The sequence below is a fragment of the Chiloscyllium punctatum genome, chromosome 9 (assembly GCF_047496795.1).
Source record: "Chiloscyllium punctatum isolate Juve2018m chromosome 9, sChiPun1.3, whole genome shotgun sequence".
NCBI lineage: Eukaryota > Metazoa > Chordata > Chondrichthyes > Orectolobiformes > Hemiscylliidae > Chiloscyllium > Chiloscyllium punctatum.
The window spans coordinates 19,819,569-19,845,051 of record NC_092747.1 but is presented as its reverse complement, the minus strand read 5'-3'; the positions used below and the strand labels follow the sequence as shown (position 1 = coordinate 19,845,051).

At 43.2% G+C, this 25,483-nt stretch overlaps 1 protein-coding gene across 3 annotated transcripts in view; it reads right to left on the bottom strand.

The window, feature by feature from the left end:
* The window catches only part of oca2 (oculocutaneous albinism II), a 545,784-nt gene that overhangs the window by 167,556 nt on the left and 352,745 nt on the right, over window positions 1–25,483 (bottom strand). For all 3 annotated transcript variants that reach the window (XM_072576986.1, XM_072576990.1, XM_072576987.1), the window contains exons 16-18: window positions 21,803–21,950; window positions 11,187–11,244; window positions 6,378–6,486 (exon numbers count right to left, since the gene is read on the bottom strand). In XM_072576986.1, coding sequence (XP_072433087.1) covers window positions 6,378–6,486; window positions 11,187–11,244; window positions 21,803–21,950 — 315 coding nt within the window. The remainder of the gene's footprint in view (window positions 1–6,377; window positions 6,487–11,186; window positions 11,245–21,802; window positions 21,951–25,483) is intronic.

The window sequence follows — 25,483 nt, the reverse complement described above, 5'->3', positions numbered from 1 at the left end:
GCCTTTGGAAACCTCCTGCTCAGAGCCTGTGTCCAAGGTATGCATCAGGCTGTCCTGCAGCCAACTACATGATCTGGGCAGCTCTCACTGTACTGTGTTGACAGTCTAAGCAGCACATCATTGCCGAATTTACAGGGGACCTTTTCCAAATCAACTACAAAGCAAGAGATGGGAGTCTTCTTTATGAAGAGTACTAGGAAATAGACTCGCATGATCATATCGCACAGAAAGAGACCAATGGTCCTTGTACCTATGTCAGCTCTCTGAAAGAGCTACCAATTCATTCCTCTCCCAATGGCCCTTTAAATCTTTCCATTTCAAGTGGACGTCCAATGCCTTTTTGAAAGATACTACAGAATCGGCTTCCCCCACATATTAGGCCTTGCATTTCACGGCATTACACCATCTTGAGACAAGATGACAGCAAAGTTGGATGCTCCAGCCAGAGCCTGTCTGCTGCTCTGTCAGCCCCTTTTGTTCTGTTCTCCCTGTCTCATCTTTTTTTCCTCAGGAGAAACTGAGAACGCAGATACTGGAGATCAGAGTCGAAATTGGTGGCGCTGGAAAAGCACAGTGGGTCAGGCAGCATCTGAAGAGCAGAGTCGACATTTCAGGCAGAAGTCCTGCATCAAGAATGTGATGAAACGCTTAGGCCCGAAATATTGACTCTCCTGCTCCTCAGAAGCTGCCTGACTTGTTGCCCTTTAAATTTTCCCAGCATGCCTTGTGAGTGACACAGATCCAGGCTGTGGGAAAATGGCTTAGGGGCAGGATAGTGTCAACAAACTGGTAAACAAATGAATGAGGTAAAATTTCATGCCCATCTCTGTTTTTGTCCCCTTATGGAGGTGAAAATTCTGCCTGCTAACTCTGTTTCTTCTTTCACAGTACAGAATTATTTAGTATTTCCAGCATTTTCTTGCTTTATTCTAGATTTTCAGCTCTTTAATGCTTTGCTTTTGAGAACAATTTGTCCCTATCCACGCTTTAAAGCCCTGCTTGAGCCCAAACATTTCTATTATATATCCTCTTGACAATGTCTGCTCTCATTGGAATAACTTTTATAATCTCCACATAACCAAGACCCTCTCCTGTATCCTCTTTAAGCCCTTTATGGCCTCTCAAAGGTGTTGTGCAAAATGGGTCACAGAATTCCAGCTCAGCCTTATCAAGGACATATCCAGGTTTTCCAACGCTATGCGTTCTGCTTGCATTCCTGGGCGGCACGGTGGCACAGTGGTTAGCACTGCTGCCTCACAGTGCCAAGGACCCGGGTTCATTTGCCGCCTCGGGAAACTGTCTGTGTGGAGTTTGCACATTCTCCCCGTGTCTGTGCGGGTTTCCTCCGGGTGCTCCAGTTTCCACCCATAATTACAAAGATGTGCAGGTCAGGTGATTTGGCCAGGATAAATTACCCGTAGTGTTAGGTGCATCAGTCAAGGGTGAATGTAGGGGAATGGTCTGGGTGGGTTGCTCATTGGAGGGTCAGTGTGAACTTGTTGGGCCGAAGGGCCTGTTTCCACACTGTAGGAAATCTAATCTAATCTAACCAAAACTGCCTCAGTCCTGTCTTGCCACCTACAAACATCTATGTCCATAGATATTTTTCACAAGAACAACGCACTGCTGACCACAGAAGGTCCTTGAAAGTGAGTCGCAGGTAGATAGGATAGTGAAGAAGGAGTTTGGTGTGCTTTCTTTTATTGGTCAAAGTATTGAGTACAGGATTTGGGAGGTCATGTTGTGGCTGTACAGGACATTGGTTAGGCCACTGTTGGAATACTGCGTGCAATTCTGGTCTCCTTCCTATCGGAAAGATTTCCTATATGAAATTTGAAAGGGCTCAGAAAAGGTTTACAAGGATGTTGCCAGGGTTGGAGGATTTGAGCTATAGGGAGAGGCTGAACAGGCTGGGGCTGTTTTCCCTGCAGCGTTGGAGGCTGAGAGGTGACCTTATAGAGGTTTACAAAATTATGAGGGGCATGGATAGGGTAAATGGGCAAAGTCTTTTCCCTGGGGTCAGGGAGTCCAGAACTAGAGGGCTTACGTTTAGGGCGAGAGGGGAAAGATATAAAAGAGACCTAAGGGGCAACTTTTTCACACAGAGTGGTACAGGTAAGGAATGAGCTGCCAGAGAATGTGGTGGAGGCTGGTACAATTGTAACGTTTAAGAGGTATTTGGATAGGTATATGAATATGAAGGGTTTGGAGGGATATGGGCCGGGTGCTGGCAGGTGGGACTAGATTGGTTTGGGACATCTCGTCGGTATGGATGGGTTGGACCGAAGGGTCTGTTTCCATACTGTACATCTATATGACTCTATGACTGGTCAGCTTCAAGAGTTCACAACAACAGCATGATTGGTAGAGAGCACCATCTACTACAGGCCTACTGGAGCTGATTGACACTTGCTGATGGAGTAGGTGTAGAGCTGGCCATTGATGAGGGCATCCTTGGTGATCCATTTTGTATCACCCTGCCATAGATCAATCCTTAGTCTTCAAATTGAGTTTCCAGTGAGGGCATGAACTAGTGGATATTGTTTATGGTCTTTGGGGGCAAGGTAGAATCTCTACAGCATGGAAGCAAGCCATTCAGCCCATTGAGTCCATACTGACCGTCTAAAGAGTATCCCACCCAGACCCACTCTATAACAATGCATTTCCCATGGCTAATCCACCTCGCCTGCGCATCCCTGGACACTATGGGTAAGTTAGCATTGCCAATCCATCTTTGGACTGGGGGAAGAAACCCACACAGACATAGGGAGAATGTACAAACTCCACACAGAGAGTTGCCCATGGCTGGGACTGAACCTGGGTCCCTGACAGTGTGAGGCAACAGTGCTAACCATTGAGCTATCCCGCTACCCTGGATACAAATATAGCAACACCAACAGATCAAATTAAAAGAGTAAATGAAATTTGCACACCACAAACCAAGCACAGTGGAGAGCATCCTGTAAGTTAGTTACCCAATGAGCAATCTGTTCAAATTCATCCTGCATAAACATTTGCTCAATTATAGATTGTGTCTCACTGCAGCATTATCCAGTGCTCTTGAAAACAAACACTGGCATCATCAGTTGGAGAAATTAGGTTTCCTTCATTTTGTTCTTCCATTTCCACCTACCTGCAGTAGTAAACTTCAGCAAAGGTCAACACAGATTTAAAATTCAGCTTAGAAAGACTGAAGTTATATTTGGCTCCAGAAGGATGCGCCTTTAAGAGTGTTCATCCCTTTAAATTGGAATTCTTATAGATTCTGCATGGTCCAATGTCAATGAGCTGCCAGGCATGGTCCAAAATTGTGCAAGGGAACTTACATTAATTTAGTAAAATATGGAGTAACTCTATAGTTAGGCAGATTCAGTTCTTCAAAATGTTAGTAGCAGCTGGCTTTTGGTCGGATCATAAATCAGCATAATATTTGGATGCAAATTCACAGGTGTTGTTAGTGTGGAAATAACTTTCTTTGTGAATTTACTCATTATTTTGAAGTTCCTGTGGTCCATGTTTACTGAGGTTCATTTCATTGGCAATATTATAATATTCACAGACTTATAAGAGGGCATGTAGCAAAGCTTCTCAAAGGAATCAATCTTCAAAAAGAAATAACATCATATTCAAGTACAAGAATTATGTATGCGTACAGAACACCACATCAGTGCAGCAGCCTCATCTGCACACAAATTAACATTTCGATATGAAATCTGCCAAAAGATGCAATTGTTTTATTTCTTTATTTAAACACAGCCAAGGTACATACTATAGTGGAACCAAGGATTAAGTGATGATGTTGCTTCCTTATTGGTTGAAGAACTGCGCTTTGATCCAGTTTGCAACTAATTAGTGCTAAACGTGAGATGCTTTGCTGAAACAAGGCAATCTCAGGCAACAAAAAAGCCAAAGTTGTCACAGTCCTACTGGATCATTCGAGAGAGACAACTGATGGTGTTTTAACCTGAGCATCACCACACTTCAGGCGAGGGGAAAGGTTGAGAAGGAGAATCCTTCATGATAACCTTAGCTGGTGAGGGCTGCTGGTATTATTCTGCACAGCAAACCAGCCATCCAGTCAGCTGATCTAAACAAAGCCCTGGCAATAAGCAAAGTATATTCCCAGGGTAAAAACAATGACTGCAGATGCTGGAAACCAGATTCTGGATTAGTGGTGCTGGAAGAGCACAGCAGTTCAGGCAGCATCCAAGTAGCTTCAAAATCGACATCGATTTCGAAGCTACTTGGATGCTGCCTGAACTGCTGTGCTCTTCCAGCACCACTAATCCAGAAAGTATATTCCCAATTGAGTACATTAGCATCTTCATCAGTGTGGGCCCAAACTTTTCCCATTTTAACACCACAGTGCTCTGGCCCCAGAATGAAGGAGCAATATTATTGTAGTAATATTCTTTGCAGGCTAGTCTTGTTCTGGAAGGTAATGGTTCTGAAGGAGTTAATGTCCATGAAACGTTGGCTGCGCCCATTCTACTGATGTCACATACAGCCTGTTGTTGGGGACAAGCATTCTGATCGAGCTTTTAGAGGGAGCAAGTGTACTTGTACAGCTCCTTAAGGTCCTTGTAGTTATGCCTGGCTAAACATAATTGTATTCATTGCGATCATCCAATAAACCTTCCTGTTACCTTCAAATAGAGCCTCCTATGTGGCTGCTATGTGATGGCGTATCCCCTGCCACAAAGACAAAGATCACAGACAAAGGAGGAGTGCGACAGTGAACCATCTCAAACAATCCTCGTACAGCACCACATACTGGGAGAGGTGGCAAATACAACAAAGCAGCAAGAGTAATGATCAAGGAAAACCGCACAACTTTGATTAAAAAAAGCAGAGCACCAATCACACGGAAGGTGCCTGGATTCTAGTGGTTTCCCATCGGTAGTACCCAGACCCAGCTTATAGCCTCAAAGCAGGGTGGGTAGAAGGCCTAAGGGAATGATATCTCCATGTCACCCAGGAGGCCCTCAGACCTCTCCACCTAATTTATATAACTTTACAGTGCCTGCACATACATGTACTCCATTAGTACTGGAATTCTCCAAAGTTAAAAATCATCAACACTAAGTTATAGTCCAACAGGTTTATTTGGAAGCACTAGCTGTTGGAGCACTGCCCCTTCATCAACAGCGCTCCATATGCTAGTACTTCCAAATAAACCTGTTGGACTACAACCTGGTGTTGTGTGATTTTTGACTTTGTACAGCCCAGTCCAACACTGGGCATCTCCAAATCATGGAATTCTCCAAGCAGCCAAAGGGCAGAGATTGGCCCTTTATCCCATCTGTTTCACTCCACACTCAGTCAGGTCATTGGAGGCAATCTAAGGCCAGGAGATCCTACATCCTGATCAAGCCATGTAGGTCATTATACAAATGTGGAACATCAATCAGACAATAGAGGTTGGGACCAGGGCCTCGACCCATGTCAGAAGGTTGACATTTTGTTTTCTGTGAGAGCTTTCTTCAAACAGCTAAAGGGGCCTTGTGATTCCTTCCTGAAGGGGTGCCAGCCTAATCATTACCCCTACACCCTCCAGTTTGAAACCATCAGAGGTCTGCACTCTACCCCTGGGCTTTGCTGACAGCTACCGTGGATATCAAAATTCAGTGACTAGTTCCTGGCCCTGCCAATTCCAATGGAGTTAATACTCAAAGGTCATTAAAAGGTTTCCAGCCCGAATTTTACTATTTGGAAGCAAAGTAAAGCCAAAACAAATTTTCTAATTAAATAGATTGACTGTAATGGCAGTCACATTTGGTAATATTAAATGGACGGTAAAGTAACATTTAGTAATATTAAATGGAGATAAAGTAACAGATGAAACAGGGAGCTGATACTGAAGGTGTAACAAGCTGCAAAATCACCACTGTAGATCTGTTTATGACCCATATTCACATTCACGAGTGGTTTTCTAATGGATGTTAATGTCTACTAAATTTATCCTTCAGCTTATAGACATAGAGGGCTGAAATATGAGCAGAAAACACTGGAGATACATGGCAGAACAAAGATAGCACAGAGGTGCCAGATCTGGAACAGGCTTTACTGTTGGATTAAGCAAAATGGCAGGTGCGTGTTTGAGAGCGTGAGTGGGTTCATGTGGGGATATCTGAAAAAAGCTGATGCCAGCTCCAGACGTTAAGAGACAAAAAAACTGCAGATGCTGGAATCCAAAATAGACAGGCAGGAGGCTGAAAGAACATTAATAAGCTGAAAACAACGTGCGCTGGAAACAAATGGGATCCAGTGATGATAAACAAAGGTCAGTGAGATATAAAGAGATCGATATGGGATTTGTAGGAGGATATTAGACGTGGATCTGACCACGTGCACCATCCCTAATACAACTTACTTACCGAGATCAAGATGGATGCTGGGAACAAATGAGTTGAGAAAGAACATGAAGATAACGAATCCCAAAACTATTGAGCATTTAACCAGGAGGGCTTTGTCCACTATCCTGTGCTGTAAAGATATAAACAATGAAAAAGGGTAAAAATTGCAGCTTCTTCCACAAAATCAATAGGACAGAAAAGAAAAATCAAAACACATTATCAAATCTTAGTTTCTGTGCACAGAAGGGAAAATGGCAGAGTAATTCAATCACAGATCCACATGACAAAAAATAATTGTTCACAAAGTTTTGACAAGGTAAAAATCCATTTTTGATCATTTCTAATACGAAGCATTATAATGGTCCAGGATCGAGAACAGACTTTTGCCCCCATTTTATTGCATGCTCTGCATGATTTCTTACACAACTATAAGCTGTTTCACAATCTACATTTTCTCTCTAATAAATCTCATTTATTCTCAACAGTCTGGCCTCCAGTGGCCACACAGCACTATTAACTGGCATGCATAAGTACAACTCTAACAGACTTGACCATCCACTTGAAAAGTTTCGGAATCTCATGTCCTTTTGTTCTCGCAGCATTAATTTTTCTTTGTTTTGTTTTCCTGAAGTTAATCATAGAATACCTACAGGACAGAAAGAGGCCAACCCTTTCTGCACCAACCCTTCCGAGGAGCATCTAATCCAAACATCGCTCCACGCCCCCCGCCCCTCCCCACCTTGCATTTCTCATGGTTATTAACTGAGCAGTTTTACTTTGTGACATAAAATGTAGTTCACATTTGCATACCAACATTTGCAGTAATTACTTCAAAAAGTAGTCATTATTGTGATGGTGTACAATTATAAATATGTGTTGCATTCAGGACCATCCACCATTCATACAATCAGATTAATTTGTTGCATGGTGATCAATGGATCCAAAGAATAGGATTACTCTGTTTTCAAAGGATTCGACTTGATTATTCAAAAATAACTGTAGAACTAGATGCCCCTCTATCTCTAGAACTGTGTTTCCTTTGGATTTGTTTACTAAGATAATTGTAGAATTGCAAATTGAAAATCACGGAGGCAAAGTCGATCATGATGACTTCTTAAATACCACTTCAAGGATTCGTGACATTTCACAAACAGCTCCAGTGCTGATAGAAAGATAACTTTGGATCAAATGAAGTGAAAATAAATTCACATTCTCATGGCAGACTTTTTGTTTGACCTTTATTGAAAAGTCAATTGAAAAGTAATCACATTGATGCAAATGTCCAGGACAATCCAGGTAGAGGTGCATTTAAAATATGATTTATACCATCAGTTTTCAGAAGATCATTTTCAATCCTTGGGAGGTAGTTTGTAACAGCAGCTGTCACAATGCTACTGAAGGCAAAATAACCAAAACCAAAAAGATTCAAGCCTGAAAAATCATTTCTCTCAGCTTGAAGAGCAGTTAAAATGCCCTCCAATTCCATTTGACCCCTATTTGATGACAAAGTTTAAGAGGTTTAGCACAAATAGTCGCACTGCTCCCTCTGATTCAGAAGGTTATGGCTTTCAGTCCCCACCCAACACCAGCCAGAGGCTTCAGAAATATTCCAAGCTAATAGTCAAATGCAATTGTAGCTCAACACACCACATGGAATCCCCACAGTGTGGAAGCAGGGTATTCAGCCCATCAAATCCACACCGACCCTCTGAAGACCATCCCACCCAGACCCACCCCCCAAACATATCCTTGTAACCCTGCATTTCCCATGGCTACCCCACCAAACTGTACATCCCTAGACGCTATGGGCATTTTTAGCATGGCTGATCCATCGAACCGCGCATCTTTGGACTGTGGGAAGAAATCAGAGCAGAGGAAACCCATGCAGATATGGGGGAGAAAAGTGTAAAATCCAGACACACACAGCCAGCCAAGGCTGGAATCAAAGCCGGGTCCCTGGTGCTGTAAGGCAGTAGTGCTAACCACTGGGCCATTGTGCGTCCCAGCTGAATCTGGGGCTGGATTTTCACTGTGGTAGTTGGAAGCTCAAGCCAGGAAATCCCTTAAATTGGTAGATCCAAGTATCCATGGAAACGATACCAATAGGCATGATGGCCCCTCCAGTTTGGAGCGATGGTCATGTCAAGTTGGTCTAGGAGAAAATGAGGACTGCAGATGCTGGAGGTCAGAGTCGAGAGTGTGTGGTGCTGGAAAAGCACAGCAGGTCAGGCAGCATCCAAGAGGCAGCAGAATCGACGTTTCAGGCAGGAGCCCTTCATCAGGCATTCCTGATGAAGGGCTCCTGTCTGAAACATCGATTCTCCTGCTCCTCGGATGTTGCATGTCAAGTTGGTCTGCCATTTCCTGACACAGTTCGGAATCAGCCAGGAGGACAGAATAGAATTGAGTTGGGTTGTTCAGAAGACATGTCTCAGTTCTTTAAGATCTCGACCAAGTTTTATGAAAGGCTTGAAACCAAAAAATGCCGCAGATCATAGTGGGTCAGGGAGCATCCAGGGGAGAGAGAGCAAGCTAATGTTTACCTCATCAGAGCTGACATGAAGTGTGGAGGGGACAGCATTTATGTAATTGTTGGGGAGGGGGTGCAGTGCTGGGGGAGAAAGGATGTTGATAGTGCAGATTAAGTGATTGGAATGCGAGAATGGTGGAACAATAGTGTGCTATGTCCCATACCCCTCAACCAGCACCCTCCCCTGCCCTGCACTGGGTCTCATGCCCCGTACAATCTGCATGCCACCTCAAATTGCCATGTTGCCTTATATCCTCCAAGCCATGGAGACTCTATTGGTTGGGTATACAGTAACTATTTGATTTTATGACAAAATCTAGAAAACTAAGACAGAATTGTAGAGCTGGACAATTAGGAGTGAAATTAGGAAGAACTTGTTCACACAGATGTAGTGGAAATCTGAAACACCTTCCCAAATTGGCTGTGGATGCTGGGCCAATTGAAAATATCAAACACGAGACTGATTTCTGCTTGGGAAGGATGTCAACGGTGATGGAATAAAACCGGGTAAATAGAGTTAAGATTCAGATCAGCCCTGATCCAGCTGAATGTGGGTGGCACGGTGGGTCAGTGGTTAGCACTTCTGCCTCACAGCACCAGGTACCTACCCGGGTTCAATTTCAATCTCGGGCAACTGCCTGGGTGGTGTTTGAACATACTCCCCTTGTCTGCGTGGGTTTCCTCCAAGTGCTCCGGTTTCCTCCCACAGTCCAAAAGATGTGCAGGTCAGGTGAATTGTCCATGCTGAATTGCCCATAGTGTTCAAGGACGTGTAGGTTAGGTGCATTAGTCAGGGGTAAATGTAGGATAATGGGATAGGGGAAATGGGTCTGGATGGGTTACTCCTCGCAGGGTAAGTGTGGACTTGTTGGGCTGAAGGGCATGTTTCCACACTGCAGGGATTCTATGGTTCCAATGGACTGTAATGACTTAATAGCTTACTACTCTTGTTGCTTTAATTGGCTCTTATTTCATAAGCAAGTGAAGCAGCTTAAGATTTAACAGCAGAATTCAGAAATTACTGCTTTAGATAACAAAGAGTTGTTCCTACCAATTAAAACTATGCTCCAACTCAGTTTAAGCTATATTCATACAGTCAGAGTCAGACAGCATGGAAACAGACCTTTCGGTCCAACTAGTTCATGCCAATCATGTTCCCATACTAAACTAGTCCCACCTGCCTGCACTTGGCCCCTATCCCTCCAAACATTTCCTATTCATGTACTTATCCAAATGTCTTTTAAACATTGTAATTGTACCCATATTCACCACTTCCAAATGAACCACTCTCTGTGGAAAAAACATTGTCCCTTATGTCCTTTCTACATCTTTCTCCTCTCAACTTAAAAGTATGCCCCCTCATTTTGAACACCCCCATCCTTGTCATTCATTTTATCTTTGCCCCTCATGATTTTATAAACCTCAATGAGGTCACCCCTCAATCTCCTATACGCCAGTGAACAAAGTCCCAGTTGTTAATTTGATTTTTAATCAATTTTAGGGTAAAATAAAACCAAAAGAGAAAATGCTGGAAAATCTCATTAGGTCTGGCAACATCTGTAAGGAGAGAAAAGAGCTGACATTTCAAATCTAACTGAACCTTTGTCAAAGCTTTGAAAAAGGGTCAGTTAGACTCAAAACATCAGCTCTTTTCTCTCCTTACAGATGCTGCCAGACCTGCTGAGATTTTCCAGCATTTTCTCTTTTGGTTTCAGATTCCAGCATCCGCAGTAATTTGCTTTTATTTCGGGTAAAAAAATATCTACAGTGCACTGGATTGGAATGAATAGAATTGAAAGGTGCAAGGTTTGGGTGACAGAGACTTTAGAGTGTAACAGGAACAGCAGACTGAGGGAGGTTGGCAATGTAGTACCATCTCAAGTTTAAAAATTTGGCTAAGATCCCTTTCCAATTCACAAAAGAGATGCCGGCCTTTTTAATTCATTGTTATGAAAGCACCTGTGGAGAGAAATCAGAGGAAGAGTCACTCAGCCTGAAATGTTAACTCAGACCTGCTGAGCTTTTCCAGCAATTTCTGTTATTGTCTGATTTACAGCATCTAAAGTTCTTTCAGTTTTAATTCATTGTTATCTTTATTTTAATGAGCTTCACTAGCAATGCAGAAGGTCTACATGTTCAGTACTTTTAGGTGCTAATCAACTACTTTCCATAAATTTCAGCATTCATCAGGCAAAAATTGTTAAGAGGCAGAATTTGTCAGAATAGCTTCAAGTTGCATATATAACAGATGGAGGTTTATATTTTAAACAGTACAAGTTAAAAAGTCAAAACTTCCTTACTGTTTTCTGCAGTTCCTGAATGTTAGTCTCCCAGTTTTTGTCATCATGTGAAATTTGTCTAAAACGTAGAAAAAATGAAATCAATATATCCAAACGCTGCAGCTGTACACTCAACATGACATAAAGCCATAAACAAGCAGGCAATATTCTCAGGAATATTATACTCTGCAGCATTTTACAAGTGAGACAATCACAAACTGAATTTTTGATTTCACACCTAATGTTCAAAGGGTGCTGCATCCAGAATTAAACTTGTTTTGTTTTTTTTTTGGGCTGTAACTCAATCAAGAGAGGATTTCAATAACATTTTGCAGCTTTACTTTTCGATTTCGATTTCACCCTTCTCAATTTCACTGAAGGCAGAAAACATCATCCGTAGGACATAAGAACATAAGAACGAGGAGCAGGAGTAGGCCATCTGGCCCCTCAAGCCTGCACGGCCATTCAATAAGATCATGGCTGGTCTTTATGAGGACTCAGCTCCACTTACCCACCCACTCACCATAACCCTTAATTCCTTTACTGTTCAAAAAAAATTATCTATCTTAGCTTTAAAACCATTTACTGAAGAAGCCTCAATTACTTCACTGGGCAGGGAATTGCATAGATTCACAAACCTCTGGGTGAAGAAGTTGCTTCTCAATTCAGTCCTAAACCTGCTCCCTCTAATCTTGAGGCTATGCCTATCTTATCCTAGTTTCATCCACCAGTGGAAACATCCTCTCTACTTCTATCTTATCTATAACCTTCGTAATTTTGGATGGTTCTATAAGATCCCTTGTTCTGAATTCCGGTGATTATACTCCCAGTTTACTCAGTTTCTCCTCATGAGCCAACCCCCTCAACTCTGGAATCAACCTAGTGAACATCCTCTTAGAGTCATAGAGATGTACAGCACATAAACAGACCCTTCGGTCCAACTCGTCCATGCCGACCAGATAACCCACCCTAATCTAGTCCCACCTGCCAGCACCTGGCCCATATCCCTCCAAACTCTTCCTATTCATATACCCATCTAAATGCCTCTTAAATGTTGTAATTGTACCAGCCTCCACCACTTCTTCTGGCAGCTCATTCCATATACGCACCACCCTCTGTGTGAAAATGTTGTCCCTTCGGTCTCTTTTATATCTTTCCCCTCTCACCCTAAACCTATTCCCTCTTCACCCCCTTCCAGTGCCTGTACATCCTTTTTCAAGTAAGGAAGCCACAACTGCACGCAGTACTCCAGGTGTGGCCTCATCAGCACCCTGTATAGTGGCAACATGACCTCCCTGCTTTTAAACTCAATCCATTTAGCTATGAAGGACAAAATTCCGTTTGCCTTCCAAATTACTTGTTCTGCAGCCAGAGGACGAGCAACTCAGAATTAGGATGCTGTTCATCTCAAATCCAAACAAATGTATCTTACAACATCAGCACTAGGTGACAACTCTAACAGTCGACCTCAAGAGCCAGGCTGCTGTTCCTGCTGGTCTAAACCCAGGCCAAATGATGGGAATACAGCATGTGGAATGTTTGCAATTTAATCCACAGTAGAATCCCATCCTAAAATATTTAATGAGACTGACCTAAGATGCTCAAGTGTTTCATCTGTAGATAGAGTCATAGAGTCACAGAGATGTACAGCATGGAAACAGACCCTTCGGTCCAACCTGTCCGTGCCCATATCCCTCCAAACCCTTCCTATTCATATATCCATCCAAATGCCTCTTAAATGTTGCAATTGTACCAGCCTCCACCACTTCCTCTGGCAGCTCACTCCATACACGCGCCTCCCTCTGTGTGAAAAAGTTGCCCCTTAGGTCTCTTTTATATCTTTCCTCTCTCATCCTAAACCTACGCCCTCTAGTTCTGGACTCCCCAACCCCAGGGAAAACACTTTGCCTATTTATCCTATCCATGCCTCTCATAATTTTGTAAACCTCTATAAGGTCACCCCTCAGCCTCCGAAGGAAAACAGCCCCAGCCTATTCAGCCTCTCCCTAGAGCTCAAATCCTCCAACCCTGGCAACATCCTTGGAAATCTTTTCTGAACCCTTTCAAGTTTCACAATGGGAAGGAGACCAGAATTGCACACAATATTCCAACAGTGGCCTAACCAATGTCCTGTACTGCCACGTCATGACCTCCCAACTCCTGTACTCAATACTCTGACCAATAAAGGAAAGCACACCAAACACCTTCTTCACTATCCTATCTACCTGTGACTCCACTTTCAAGGAGCTATGAACCTGCACTCCAAGGTCTCTTTGTTCAGCAACACTCCCGAGGACCTTATCATTAAGAGTGTAAGTCCTGCTAAGATTTGCTTTCCCAAAATGCAGCACCTCGCATTTATCTGAATTAAACTCCATCTGCCACTTCTTAGAACATTTGCCCATCTGGTCAAGATTCCACTGTAATCTGAAGTAACTCTCTTTGCTGTCCACTACACCTCCAATGTTGGTGTCATCTGCAAACTTACTAACTATACCTCTTATGCTCACATCCAAATCATTTATGTAAATAACAAAAAGTAGAGGTCCCAGCACCGATCCTTGTGGCACTCCACTGGTCACAGGCCTCCAGTCTAAAAAACAACCCTCCACCACCACCCTCTGTCTTCTACCTTTGAGCCAGCTATGTATCCAAATGGCTAGTGCTCCCTGTATTGAGTGAGATCTAACCTTGCTAATCAGTATCCCATGGAGAATCTTGTCGAACGCCTTACTGAAGTCCATATAGATCACATCTCCTGCTCTGCCCTCATCAATCTTCTTTGTTACGTCTTCAAAAAACTCAATCAAGTTTGTGAGACATCATTTCCCACGCACAAAGCCATGTTGACTATCCCAAATCAGTCCTTGCCTTTTCAAATACATGTACATCCTGTCCCTCAGGATTCCCTCCAATAACTTGCCCATCACCGAGGTAATGCTCACTGGTCCATAGTTCCCTGACTTGTCTTTACTGCCCTTCTTAAACAGGTGCAACATTTGCCAACCTCCAGTCTTCTGGCAGCTCACCTCTGACTATCGATGATATAACTATCTCAGCAAGAGGCCCAGCAATCACCTCTAGTTTCCCACAGAGTTCTCGGGTACACCTGATCAGGTCCTGGGGATTCATCCACTTTTAATCATTTCAAGATATCCAGCACTTCCTCCTCTGTAATCTGGACATTTTGCAAGATGTCACCATCTATTTCCCGAACAGTCTATATCTTACATATCCTTTTCCACAGTAAATACTGATGCAAAATGTTCATTTATTATCTCCGTCATTTTCTGTGGCTCCCCACAAAGGCCACCTTGCTGATCTTTGAGAGGCCCTATTCTCTCCCTAGTTACCCTTTTGTCCTTAATATATTTGTAAAAACCCTTTGGATTCTCCTTAATTCTATTTGCCAAAGCTATCTCATGTCCCCTTTTTGCCTTCCTGATTTCCCTCTTGAGTATACTCCTACTTTCTTTATACTCTTCTAAGGATTCACTCGATCTATCCTGTCTATACCTGATATATGCTTCCTGCTTTTTCTTAACCAAACCCTCAATTTCTTTTGTCATCCAGCATTCCCTATACCTACCAGCCTTCCCTTTCACCCTGACAGGAATATACTTTCTCTGGATTCTTGTTATCTCATTTCTGAAGGCTTCCCATTTTCCAGCTGTCCCTTTACCTGCAAACATCTGCCTCCAATCAGCTTTCGAAAGTTCTTGCCTAATACCGTCAAAATTGGCCTTTCTCCAATTTAGAACTTCAACTTTTAGATCTGGTCTATCCTTTTCCATCTCTATTTTAAAACGAATAGAATTGTGGTCACAGGCCCCAAAGTGCTCCCCCACTGACACCTCAGTCACCTGCCCTGCCTTATTTCCCAAGAGTAGATCAAGTTTTGCACCTTCTCCAGTAGGTACATCCACATACTGAATCAGAAAATTGTCTTGTACACATTTAAGAAATTCCTCTCCATCTAAACCTTTAACACAATGGCAGTCCCAGAATATGTTGGAAGGTTAAAATCCCCTACCATAACTACCCTGTTACTCTTACAGATAGCTGAGATCTCCTTACAAGTTTGTTTACTCAATTTCCCTCTGACTATTGGGGGGGTCTATAATACAATCCAAATAAGGTGATCATCCCTTTCTTATTTCTCAGTTCCACCCAAATAACTTCCCTGGATGTATTTCCGGGAATATCCTCCCTCAGCACACCTGTAATGCTATCCCTTATCAAAAATGCCACTCCCCCTCCTCTCTTGCCTCCCTTTCTATCCTTCCTGTAGCATTTGTATCCTGGAACATTAAGCTGCCAGTCCTGCCCATTCCTGAGCCATGTTTCTGTAATTGCTATGATAACCCAGTCCCATGTTCCTAACCATGCCCTGAGCTCATCTGCCTTCCCTGTTAGGCCCCTTGCATTGAAATAAATGCAGGTTAATTTATTAGTCCTACCTTGTCCCTGCCTGCCCTGACTGTTTGACTCACTTCTGTTCTCAGCTGTACCCATCTCAGATCGATCTCTTTCCTCACTATCTCCCTGGGTCCCACCCCCCCCACCTTACTAGTTTAAATCCTCCCAAGCAGTTCTAGCAAATTTCCCTGCTAGTATATTAGTCCCCTTCCAATTTAGGTGCAATCCGTCCTTCTTGTACAGGTCACTTCTACCCCAAAAGAGATTCCAATGATCCAAAAATGTGAATCCTTCTCCCATACACCAGCTCCTGAGCCATGCATTCATCTGCTCTATCCTCCTATTCCTGCCCTCACTAGCTCGTAGCACTGGGAGTAATCCAGATATTACTACCCTTGAGGACCTCCCTTTTAAATTTCTGCCGAACTCTATGTAATCTCCCTTCAGAATCTCAACCTTTTCCCTTCCTATGTCATTGGTTCCAATGTGGACAATGACCTCTTGCTGGCCCCTCTCCCCCATGAGAACATTCTGCAACCTCTCTGAGACATCCTTGATCCTGGCACCAGGGAAACAACACACCATTCTGCTTTTTCTCTGCAGGTCACAGAAACATCTGTCTGTACATCGGACTAGAGAATCCCCTAACACAATTGATCTCTTGGAAGCCGACGTACCTCTCGTTGCATTAGAGCCAGTCTCAATACCAGAAACTTGGCTGTTTGTGCTACGTTCTCCTGAGAATCCATCACCTCCCTACATTTCCAAAACAGCATACCTGTTTGAAATGGGTATATCCACAAAAGACTCCTGCCCTAGGTGCCGACCTCTCTCACCCTTCCTGGAGTTAACCCATCTATGTGACTGTATCTGAGACTTTCCCCCCTTCCTATAAGTGCCATCCATCACATACTGTTGCTGTTGCAAATTCCTCATCGCTTCTATCTGTCTCTCCAACCAATGCATTCGATCTGAGAAGATTCGCATCCAACAGCACTTATGGCAGATATAATCCGCAGTAACCCTTAAACTCTCTTTAAACTCCCACATCTGACAAGAAGTACATATCACTGCAAAGGCCATTTTTGCTCCTTCACAATCCACAGACCCAGAAAATACTATCAGTGGAGGCTCTGGTGTAGTTGTAACATTACTGGACAGGTAATCGAGAACCCAGTGTAATGTTCTGGGGACATGGGTTTGAGTCCAACCATGGCAGGTGATGAAAGTTTAATTCAGGAAGAATTCTTAGCATGAAAAGCTAGCCGAATTGTCAGCAACTGTTTTTTTAAACCCACTGGGTATTTTGTTTCAAAGGTTTAAACTGTAGGAATTTTAAACATCTTGAAAGGGCTGCCTGACACTATTACAGTTCATTTTGATCGGCCCTCTTGATCCTTTTAGACAGGTTCATTGGCAGCTCTTCTTGCTATTTTTTACAGGTCCCTTTGGCATGTCCTCTTGACATTTTACAGGTTTCTTTGATGGAGGCTTCTGATTGAAATCCCATATCAAAACAACAAATATCTTGACAGCTCCTAATGAATTGGAGAGTAATGAGTTTATGCACTTTTTACACACATTTATTTCGACTTTTAGCAGGATCCAACAGTGGCCCTGATTTCTTTTTTGTTTTGTTTTCCTGAAGTTAATTGTAGAATCCCTACAGTGCAGAAAGAGGCCAGTCTGCCCATCCAGTCAACACCAATCGTCTGAAGAGTATCCGACCCAGCCCCATCACAATAACCCCACACTTACTATGGATAATCCATGTAGTCTACACATTCCCGGTCAGTATGAGCAATTTAGCGTGGCCAATTCACCTAACCTGCATAGCTTTGGACAGTGGGGGAAAACTGGACCACCTGGAGGAAACCCACACAGACAGAGGGAGAAAGTGCAGACTCTGCATCGACAGCCATCCAAGGCTAGAATCAAACCTGGATCCCTGGTGCTGTGAGGCAGCAGTGCTAACCCTGGAGCCACTATGTGCCCCACTCAAAAGATTCCAATGGGCACCTGACCTCTTCCAAGGTACACCGTAGCTTGCTCAAGTGTGCACTCCTGATGAAGGGCTTATGCCTGAAATGTCAACTCTCCTGTTCCTCGGATGCTGCCCGACTAGCTGGGGGTGATTTTCCAGCACCACACTCTCGACTCTGATCTACAGCATCTGCAGTCGTCACTTTCTCCTCCTTGCTCAAGTGTGCTCCAGAACAAGATCTAAAAGGTAGTTTACCTCTCCAAAGGGGAAGCACTGGCTATTCTCATGTCCAGACCCTGGGTGAGGCTCCACAATTCACTAGGGTTCCAGACAGGACACCCAAAATTATCAAGTCTCCAGGTGAGCAGCAATGAACTGGCTCCCTTCTCTATGCACCTGCCCCCATGGGTTGATTGCAATCAGATTAGTTATTTTTTAAATCCCTTTCTTGAGGACACCATTTTCCCAGACCCAAATGAATATCAGTTTTGTAATGAGCCAAGTTAACCAAGGGTGAGTTTGTTAATTACTAGTCACAAGAAGTATTATTGACAGAACACAGAAAACAGAAGTAAGTGGAAAGCCCACAAGGAAGAAATTAGATATATTCAGTCTCTGAATTGTTCATGAAGAGTATATGGTTAAATGATGTTACTTTTGCAGTGGAGATAGTATTGATGTTTACCATTGAACAGTGGTAGACCATGAGCATTGATGTTAGGTGGTGTAGTACTGGAATTAAAGTGAGTGCAAAGTGGCAGAGAATATGGTGGCACTCACCCTGGTAGAGTGCAGAGCTCTCTGTTGCATTTCAGTGCATTCCTCTAGACTGTGGATAACTCTCTGGCCTGGATGGTCTGAAAGCATTTGCTGCGATGGTCTTTCTTTATCGGCCTGGGGCAAAGACATGGCCCACCTCTCCATCATACCATCTACCAAGGTCTCCAGGTTGCTTCAGGCAAAGCAGGGTGCTAACTTGCCTCTGTCAGCCATACCACGTGGAATTGAACATCAGTAAGCTCAGAACAGTTCCTGGCCTACAGAGTTTGAGGTTGTCTGCAGCTGGGGTTTAAATATAAACCTTGTGACACGATCCCTGCAAGATCCCAGAGCTCAGTGAGTTATCTTCACCTCTGCTGGCTGCAAGATTTTGCCAGAATGTTGCCATGGAGACAGAATGCATAGTTAATGAGGTGCACAGTGGAAAGTTCAGAGAGAAATGTCTCCAGGGCTTGCAGAAGGAATCCCTGCATAAAACTCCCTAAAATTGACATTCAGTCAAAATGTTGGAGAATTCAGTCCCCAGTGTCTATAACAGAGGTTGCTTCCTTTAAACCCAGTCGGCTCCTTTTGAGTTAATGATTTAAGCATCTCAAATTCTCTTTGATGATACAATTAAAGTGTAGTTGAAAGTCTGATGGCTTAGTGTCTAAAAGCACCAGATGGTGAAGCATTAAACAACACCCACCAGAAGGCTGCAGGTTCAAATCTCAGACTGTGACTAGTTAGTTGATAACCAGGGTGATTGTTCAGAGTGTTCTGCTTGGCATCAAAGCCTCAGTTTAATGGGGAGGAAAGGAAAAACAAAAAAAAAATCACCCTGGCTTCCCACTCGTGATTCTGACAAACTTACTGCTGCAGTGATGATAATTATAACGAGCAAAGGATTCTTAACTATGTCCCACATGTGGTCCCTCTGATCTCCTGGAGGGGTTTTCATTGTCCAAGGCATTCAGGTCACTGTATAAAACCTTTTAGCCACAGAACACTGAGGAGCTGGTGTTTGTTGTACCCCTAGTACTGTATGCCTGACATGGAATGTGGTCTGTAAATGCCAGGTGCATTGAAACGACATTGAGGCACCTGAGAGAAAAGCATGGGGCATGGAGAAAAGTGTATTTCCTCTGTACTTTAACATATTCATTTGAAATGTTTTGCATGAGAACTGTATGCCTAACATAAAATTTACATCATAAATACTCGGGGTATCATCACTGTATCGAGACCACAAAGAATGGAATATGCATAAGGAGAAAAGTTGAAATTTATTGTATCTTCTGTAACTTTTAGGTCAAAACGTTTTTGAAATATACTTTTACAAATTTTATGAGTAAGGTATATTTTGATTTTAAAAAGTTCAGAGATGGATTGTCCAGGATTTTCTTTCTGTTATGAGCTGTGACTTTCTGATCATGGTTACTGCTTGTGGGTGAGAATTGTCCCTTGCCTTCATGATGTGTGACGTTTTTTGGTTTGTCAATTTCCTATAATCCTATGCACTGAGCTTGCTGCCACCCTTACCTACTCGTTGACAACATTACAGACTGATCTTCTACCATCCTTTTGCTAACCCAGATCTTTGAGCTTTATCCCAAATTAAGGATGCTTACATAGTTACCAGCTGCATTAATAATCGTAAATCAGAAATAAATAGCTTTCTTTAAATACTAAGGGCAGTAAGGAATACGGAGCCAATGGGAGTTAGGATAGAGACCAGTAATGACTTTGTTGAATGGCACAGGCAATCTGATGAGTGAATGGCCTACTCTGTATAAATATCGCAATGGGTTCTCGGTGCTTTTAATAGATGAGGGTTGGAAACCAAACTAGGGCAAAGTAATGAACATATATTAATTATGTACACCCTTTACAGAGACATAGTTAAGTACACCTCCCATCAAACCTTCTTCCCACAGGTCCCAGTTCCATCTGGTCTGACATAAATGATGATGGACTCTAGCTATTAGCATAACATTTACTAATGCTTCATGTTACAGTTCCTCTACTCATCACATCCAATCACTCTCTCTCTCCTCCCTCCACCAGCCCCCCACCCTACCCCAACCATCGGTCCCAGCCTCCGTTCTGTTCAGAGGAGTCACAGAGCCCAATTTGGTAACTCTGATTTCTCTCCACAGATGCTGCCAGACCTGCTGAGCTTTTCCAGCAGCCTCTGATTTTGTTTCCGATTTCCAGCATCCACAGTTCTTTCGGTTTTTACTCTGTCCTTTCCAGTCTGGGTCATTGCTTTGTTTCCTGCTTCTCCATCCTCTGAGGCAGATGTATTGGCCACTCTGCTGGCTGGAATTCTCACCCCAGTTCAGACCATTTGCCGTCCTTGTTGCACTGGTCTCCTTTTTCTTTCTCTGGCTCAGAAACTGCTTCCCAACCCTTGAACCCCACCAATTACATCTTCCCTCACTCCATCTTCATCTCTGTACTTTGCCAAGAGCTCAGATTGATTTCTTTCACAAGACAACTGCACGGAATTAAATTTATTACATTGTTGAGCATTGAGTATGTGTCAGGATGTGTCTCAAAAACCAAAAGACTGCCTGCACTGGTAGATTGCTATTGTTCAGACAGGTGAAGCAACAGTCACCCTTTTGAATGACACACTCTGGTAATTGTGTGCATTCAGGGCCACCAAAGTTCCTTTTGAAGGTATCTTCCAAGCCCATGACCTTGACCATCGTGAAGAGCAAGGGCAGCAGTTGGATGGAAGCATCACTACCAGCAGGTTAACCCTCGAAGCCACACATCATCTGGACTTGAGTCTATATCACTGTTCCTTCAGTGTGACTGGGTCAAAATCCAGGAACTCTCTTCCAAACAGTTCTGTGGGTACACCTACACCTTAAGGACTGCAGCAATTCAATAGATACCACCTTCCCATGGGCAGTTAAGGACTAGCAATAATTGCTCACCTATCCAGCAAAGCCCACATCTCATCAATAAATTTTTAAAAACTGAGAGATGCAGCTTCTAGGAGCAACACTGCTCCAAACTGAGAAATTATTGAAATACTTTTACATTTTGATTATTTCAAAACAATTAGTCACATCCAAAAGATTGCCAGAGTTTAATAAACAGACTCTCAATGCAGTTCACAAACAGTGCCAGCTGGTTTGTGCCAACTCTTCTTCCTTGCTACCATAATACATAACACGGTGAGAATCGCATCAGTGTGAAACTTGACACAACTAACAGACATCGGACAAATTGCTGTGGGAGCTACAGAGCAGAGATTGTAAATGGAGCATAAACCAATTGTATTTAAATGCAAAGCAGTAAGTCATCCAAAAAGTCACTTCAAGTCGACAGGCCTCCTGAAGTTAAAAAGAGTCCCACTGGGAACCCCAAGTGAGCATAACATAGATTATCATTTATTTGCAATTCTGCAGGTTCGCCAACAAAGCTTAAACAGCAACGAGCAAATAAGAAAAAAGCTAACCTTTGAAAGGTCCTTAGCTTTTTCCGGAGCACGTTCTCCAGATTGAGCACCTTCTGCATTAGCAGGCACTTCACTGCAGTCTCCTCCCGACTGGCAGGGTTAATGCGCTGAGCTGTTAGTCTCCAAACATGAATCTCATGCTTCAGCTCTGGGGAGGTGGAAAGAACAACAAAATGAGAAGGTTAAATAGACTGGCATGATCTTTTGTTACCAACATCTATCTGTCTTTTCTCCCACCCTCTTTTCCAAGGGTTGGCATGGACCTCATTTGTTTGGCCCACACTTACAAGGAAAGTCCTGCAGTGACTTGTCATGGCCTCTGCAGACATGGTGGAAGGATTTACAGGCTAATAGCCAATCACGTTGGCTACGTTATAAACATGGCTTCCACACACACATGTCCTGGCCTAGGATTCAAACACAGAGCACAGGGTAATACCACTTCGCCACAAGATCACCATTTGTAAAAATAAAGGTAAAGTCTCCATTGTTCTACAATTGGGTCTGATTCGAGGGATATGACTGGTAGTGGCTTAACCTGAGGGTGACCACACCTCTGGCAAGGGGAGAGGTTGAGAAGGAGGACCTTCATAGTAACTTCAGCCAATGCAGGAATTGAACCCACACTGTTGACTTCCCTCTGCATTGCAAAACAGTCAACATCTGCCCCCATCCCCCAACTGATCTATCACCATTCATAGCAGTACGACAGCCCCCTCCCCCCCCCAAAAAAAGGAGATCTAGAACTAAGGCCTTTTACAGGACTTCAAACTTATTGAACTCTTCACCTTACTCTTCTTAATCTGGACCAGAAAAGACAAGTTTGACATCAGAGAATAAATACTGTTAGATTTGTCTAGTCTTTTCACTCAATCTTTACAAGCTTTGCTCTTCACCTTGGTTTTGAATTGGAGTGGTTTACAGTAAAACCCAGCGGCTAAAGTGACCAAATTCCCAGGTTAGATTAGATTCCCTACAGTGTGGAAACAGGTCCTTCAGCCAAACAAGTCCACACTGACCCTCCGAAGAGTAACCCATCCAAACCCATTCCCCTATCTTATATTTACCCCTGACTAATACAGCTAACACTATTGGCAATTTTAGCATGCCTAATTCACCTGACCTGCACATCTTTAGAATGTAGGAGGAAATCTGAGCACCCGGAGGAAACCCATGCAGACACGGGGAGAATGTGCAAACTCTACATAGACAGTGGTCCAAGGCTGGAATCGAACCCGGGTCCCTGGCGCTGTGAGGCTGCATTGCTAACCACTGAGCCACCGTGCTGCCCATTATTTTCTCATTTAGCAACACCTGAATGATCATCTGGATTGACTAATTTAAGATAATTTCACTTGTAAGGGGTCTTTTTGGGATAGAATGGAAACAATACAACTCTTAGCAATTTTTAAGGATGCACCACGGAAAGCATCCTATCCAGATGCCTCACAGCTTGGACTGGCAATTCCTTTGCCCAAGACTGCGATAAATTACAGAGAGTTGTGAGCACAGCCCAGTCCATCACGCAAACCAGCCTTCCATCCATTGACTCCGTCTATACTTCCCACTGCCTTGGGAAAGCTGCCAACATAATCAAAGACCCCTCCTACCTCAGTATTACTCTCTTCCTTTGGGCAGAAGATACCAAAGTTTGAAAACACAGCCTGATAAGTGCACACTAGCTTAAGGTCTGTTTTCCTAGAAGTTCCTCTGACCAAATCCTCATGGTCCCATCATAGTAGGATGCACTTACTGCACTGAGTAGAGTACTAACCCTGACAGAACCTTTCAGACCAGTATATAACAGCATGAGATTACTGCCTTGTCCCTTGTACTCAGGCCTGCACCAGTTCCTTGTAAAATAAAAATCCTCCCTGGTTGCTTTTGTAACTACTTTAATCCTGTTTCTCTGGTTACCACCTTTTCTACCAATGAAAATACTGTCTTTTTTTTCTATTCTTGTGTAATCTTAATTGCATTAATTCAATCACCTTCAATGATATCAGGAAAACAATCTCAGTTTCTCTAGACCGCAGAGCTGTTACAGTGCCAATTAGAGGCCATTTGGCTCCTCTTTGAGCGTCTTGACTTGGCACCAATCTCCTGGCTTTTCACTTTAACCTTGCGCAATATTTCCGTGAAATAACCAGTGTCCTCTTAAATACCTCATTTGAATCAGTCTCCACCACATTTCCTTACTACTTGTTGTAAGGAAAACATTTTTGAAACCTCACTTTTGCTTCTTTGGCAAAACACTTAAAGTCATAGCGATGTACAAAATGGAATCAGATCTTCTGGTCCAACTCGTCCATGTCAACCAAATATCCTAAATTAATCTACTCCCATTTGCCAGGATTTGGCCCATACTTTCTAAACCCTTCCTATTCATGTATCTATCCGGATGCCTTTTAAATGTTATAATTATATTAGCCTCCGCCACTTCCTCTGGCAGCTCATTCCATGCATGCACACCCTCTGTGTGAAAAAGTTGCCCCTCAGGTCCCTTTTAAATCTTTCCCCTCTCACCTTAAACCTATACCTGCTAGTTTGGATTCCCCTATCCTTGGGGGAAAGGCCTTGGCAATTCACCCTATCCATGCCCTTCTTAAGCTGTGAGAATGTCAGTACTACAGATGCTGGAGATCAGAGTTGAAGAGTGTGGTGCTGGAAAAGCACAGCAGGTCAGGCAGCATCTGAGGAGCAGAAGAATTGACATTTCGGGTATACACCCTTCATCAGGAATGAGGAAGGGCTTATGCCCAAAACGTCGATTCTCCTGCTCCTCGGATGCTGCCTGACCTGCTGCGCTTTTCCAGCACCACACTCTCGACCTTTCTTAAGCTGTGCCCTCTGGTCCTCAATCCTTTTCTGAACTGTTGCTCTGTCTAGATCCCTCATGTGCTGTTTCTCACTGGGGCAGTGCACTGGAAATTAAACCCTGTCATTCCAGAGTCATCAACACCTTTAAAACATTTTAACAGCAGGCAGAATTCACTAATTATAGTTTTAGGCACAGGTTGACAGAAAGCACAGACCAGATTTCCGTACTTAACAATAATGATTATTTATTAGAAATATTCAGAGTTGATAGAGTGTGGCGCAATCACAGCAGATCAGGCAACATCTGAGGAGCAGGAGACTCGACATTTTGGGCAGGACCCTTCATCCTGTGCTTTTTTTTATTACCTCACTCTATCTACTCAAACTCTCCAGCATCTGCAGTCCTCACTACCTCCTAGAAATAAATAGGTTCTAGCTTCAGACAAACAATTAAACATCATCAGCATTTAATTATTCTGTAAAACTCGAAACCTTTTATCGACACACATATACAGGTAGACAAACAGAAAGATACGTAGGTGTTCAGAGTAGAAAAGCTGGGTAAGCAGTTCAATGGCCCCTGTCCATAGGGTTGCTTTTTGTCGATCAGGACACTGTTTCTCGATCTTCCTTCTCCAGATGCTTTCACTCGATTTGCAGGAGGCACGGGGTAACTAGTTCATGTTTGTAAAGGTCTTTGATATTATTTAAAAGTCACATAATAATAGCAACTGGTAAAGGGAAATAAACAGGCTACCTTCAGGCCTGACTTGCTGCAGGTCAAAAACAGTTCTTTCTTCTCCAGATATTGGATGTTTTTTGTCAAAATATTCCCCACACCCCCACACCCCACCAAGCTAT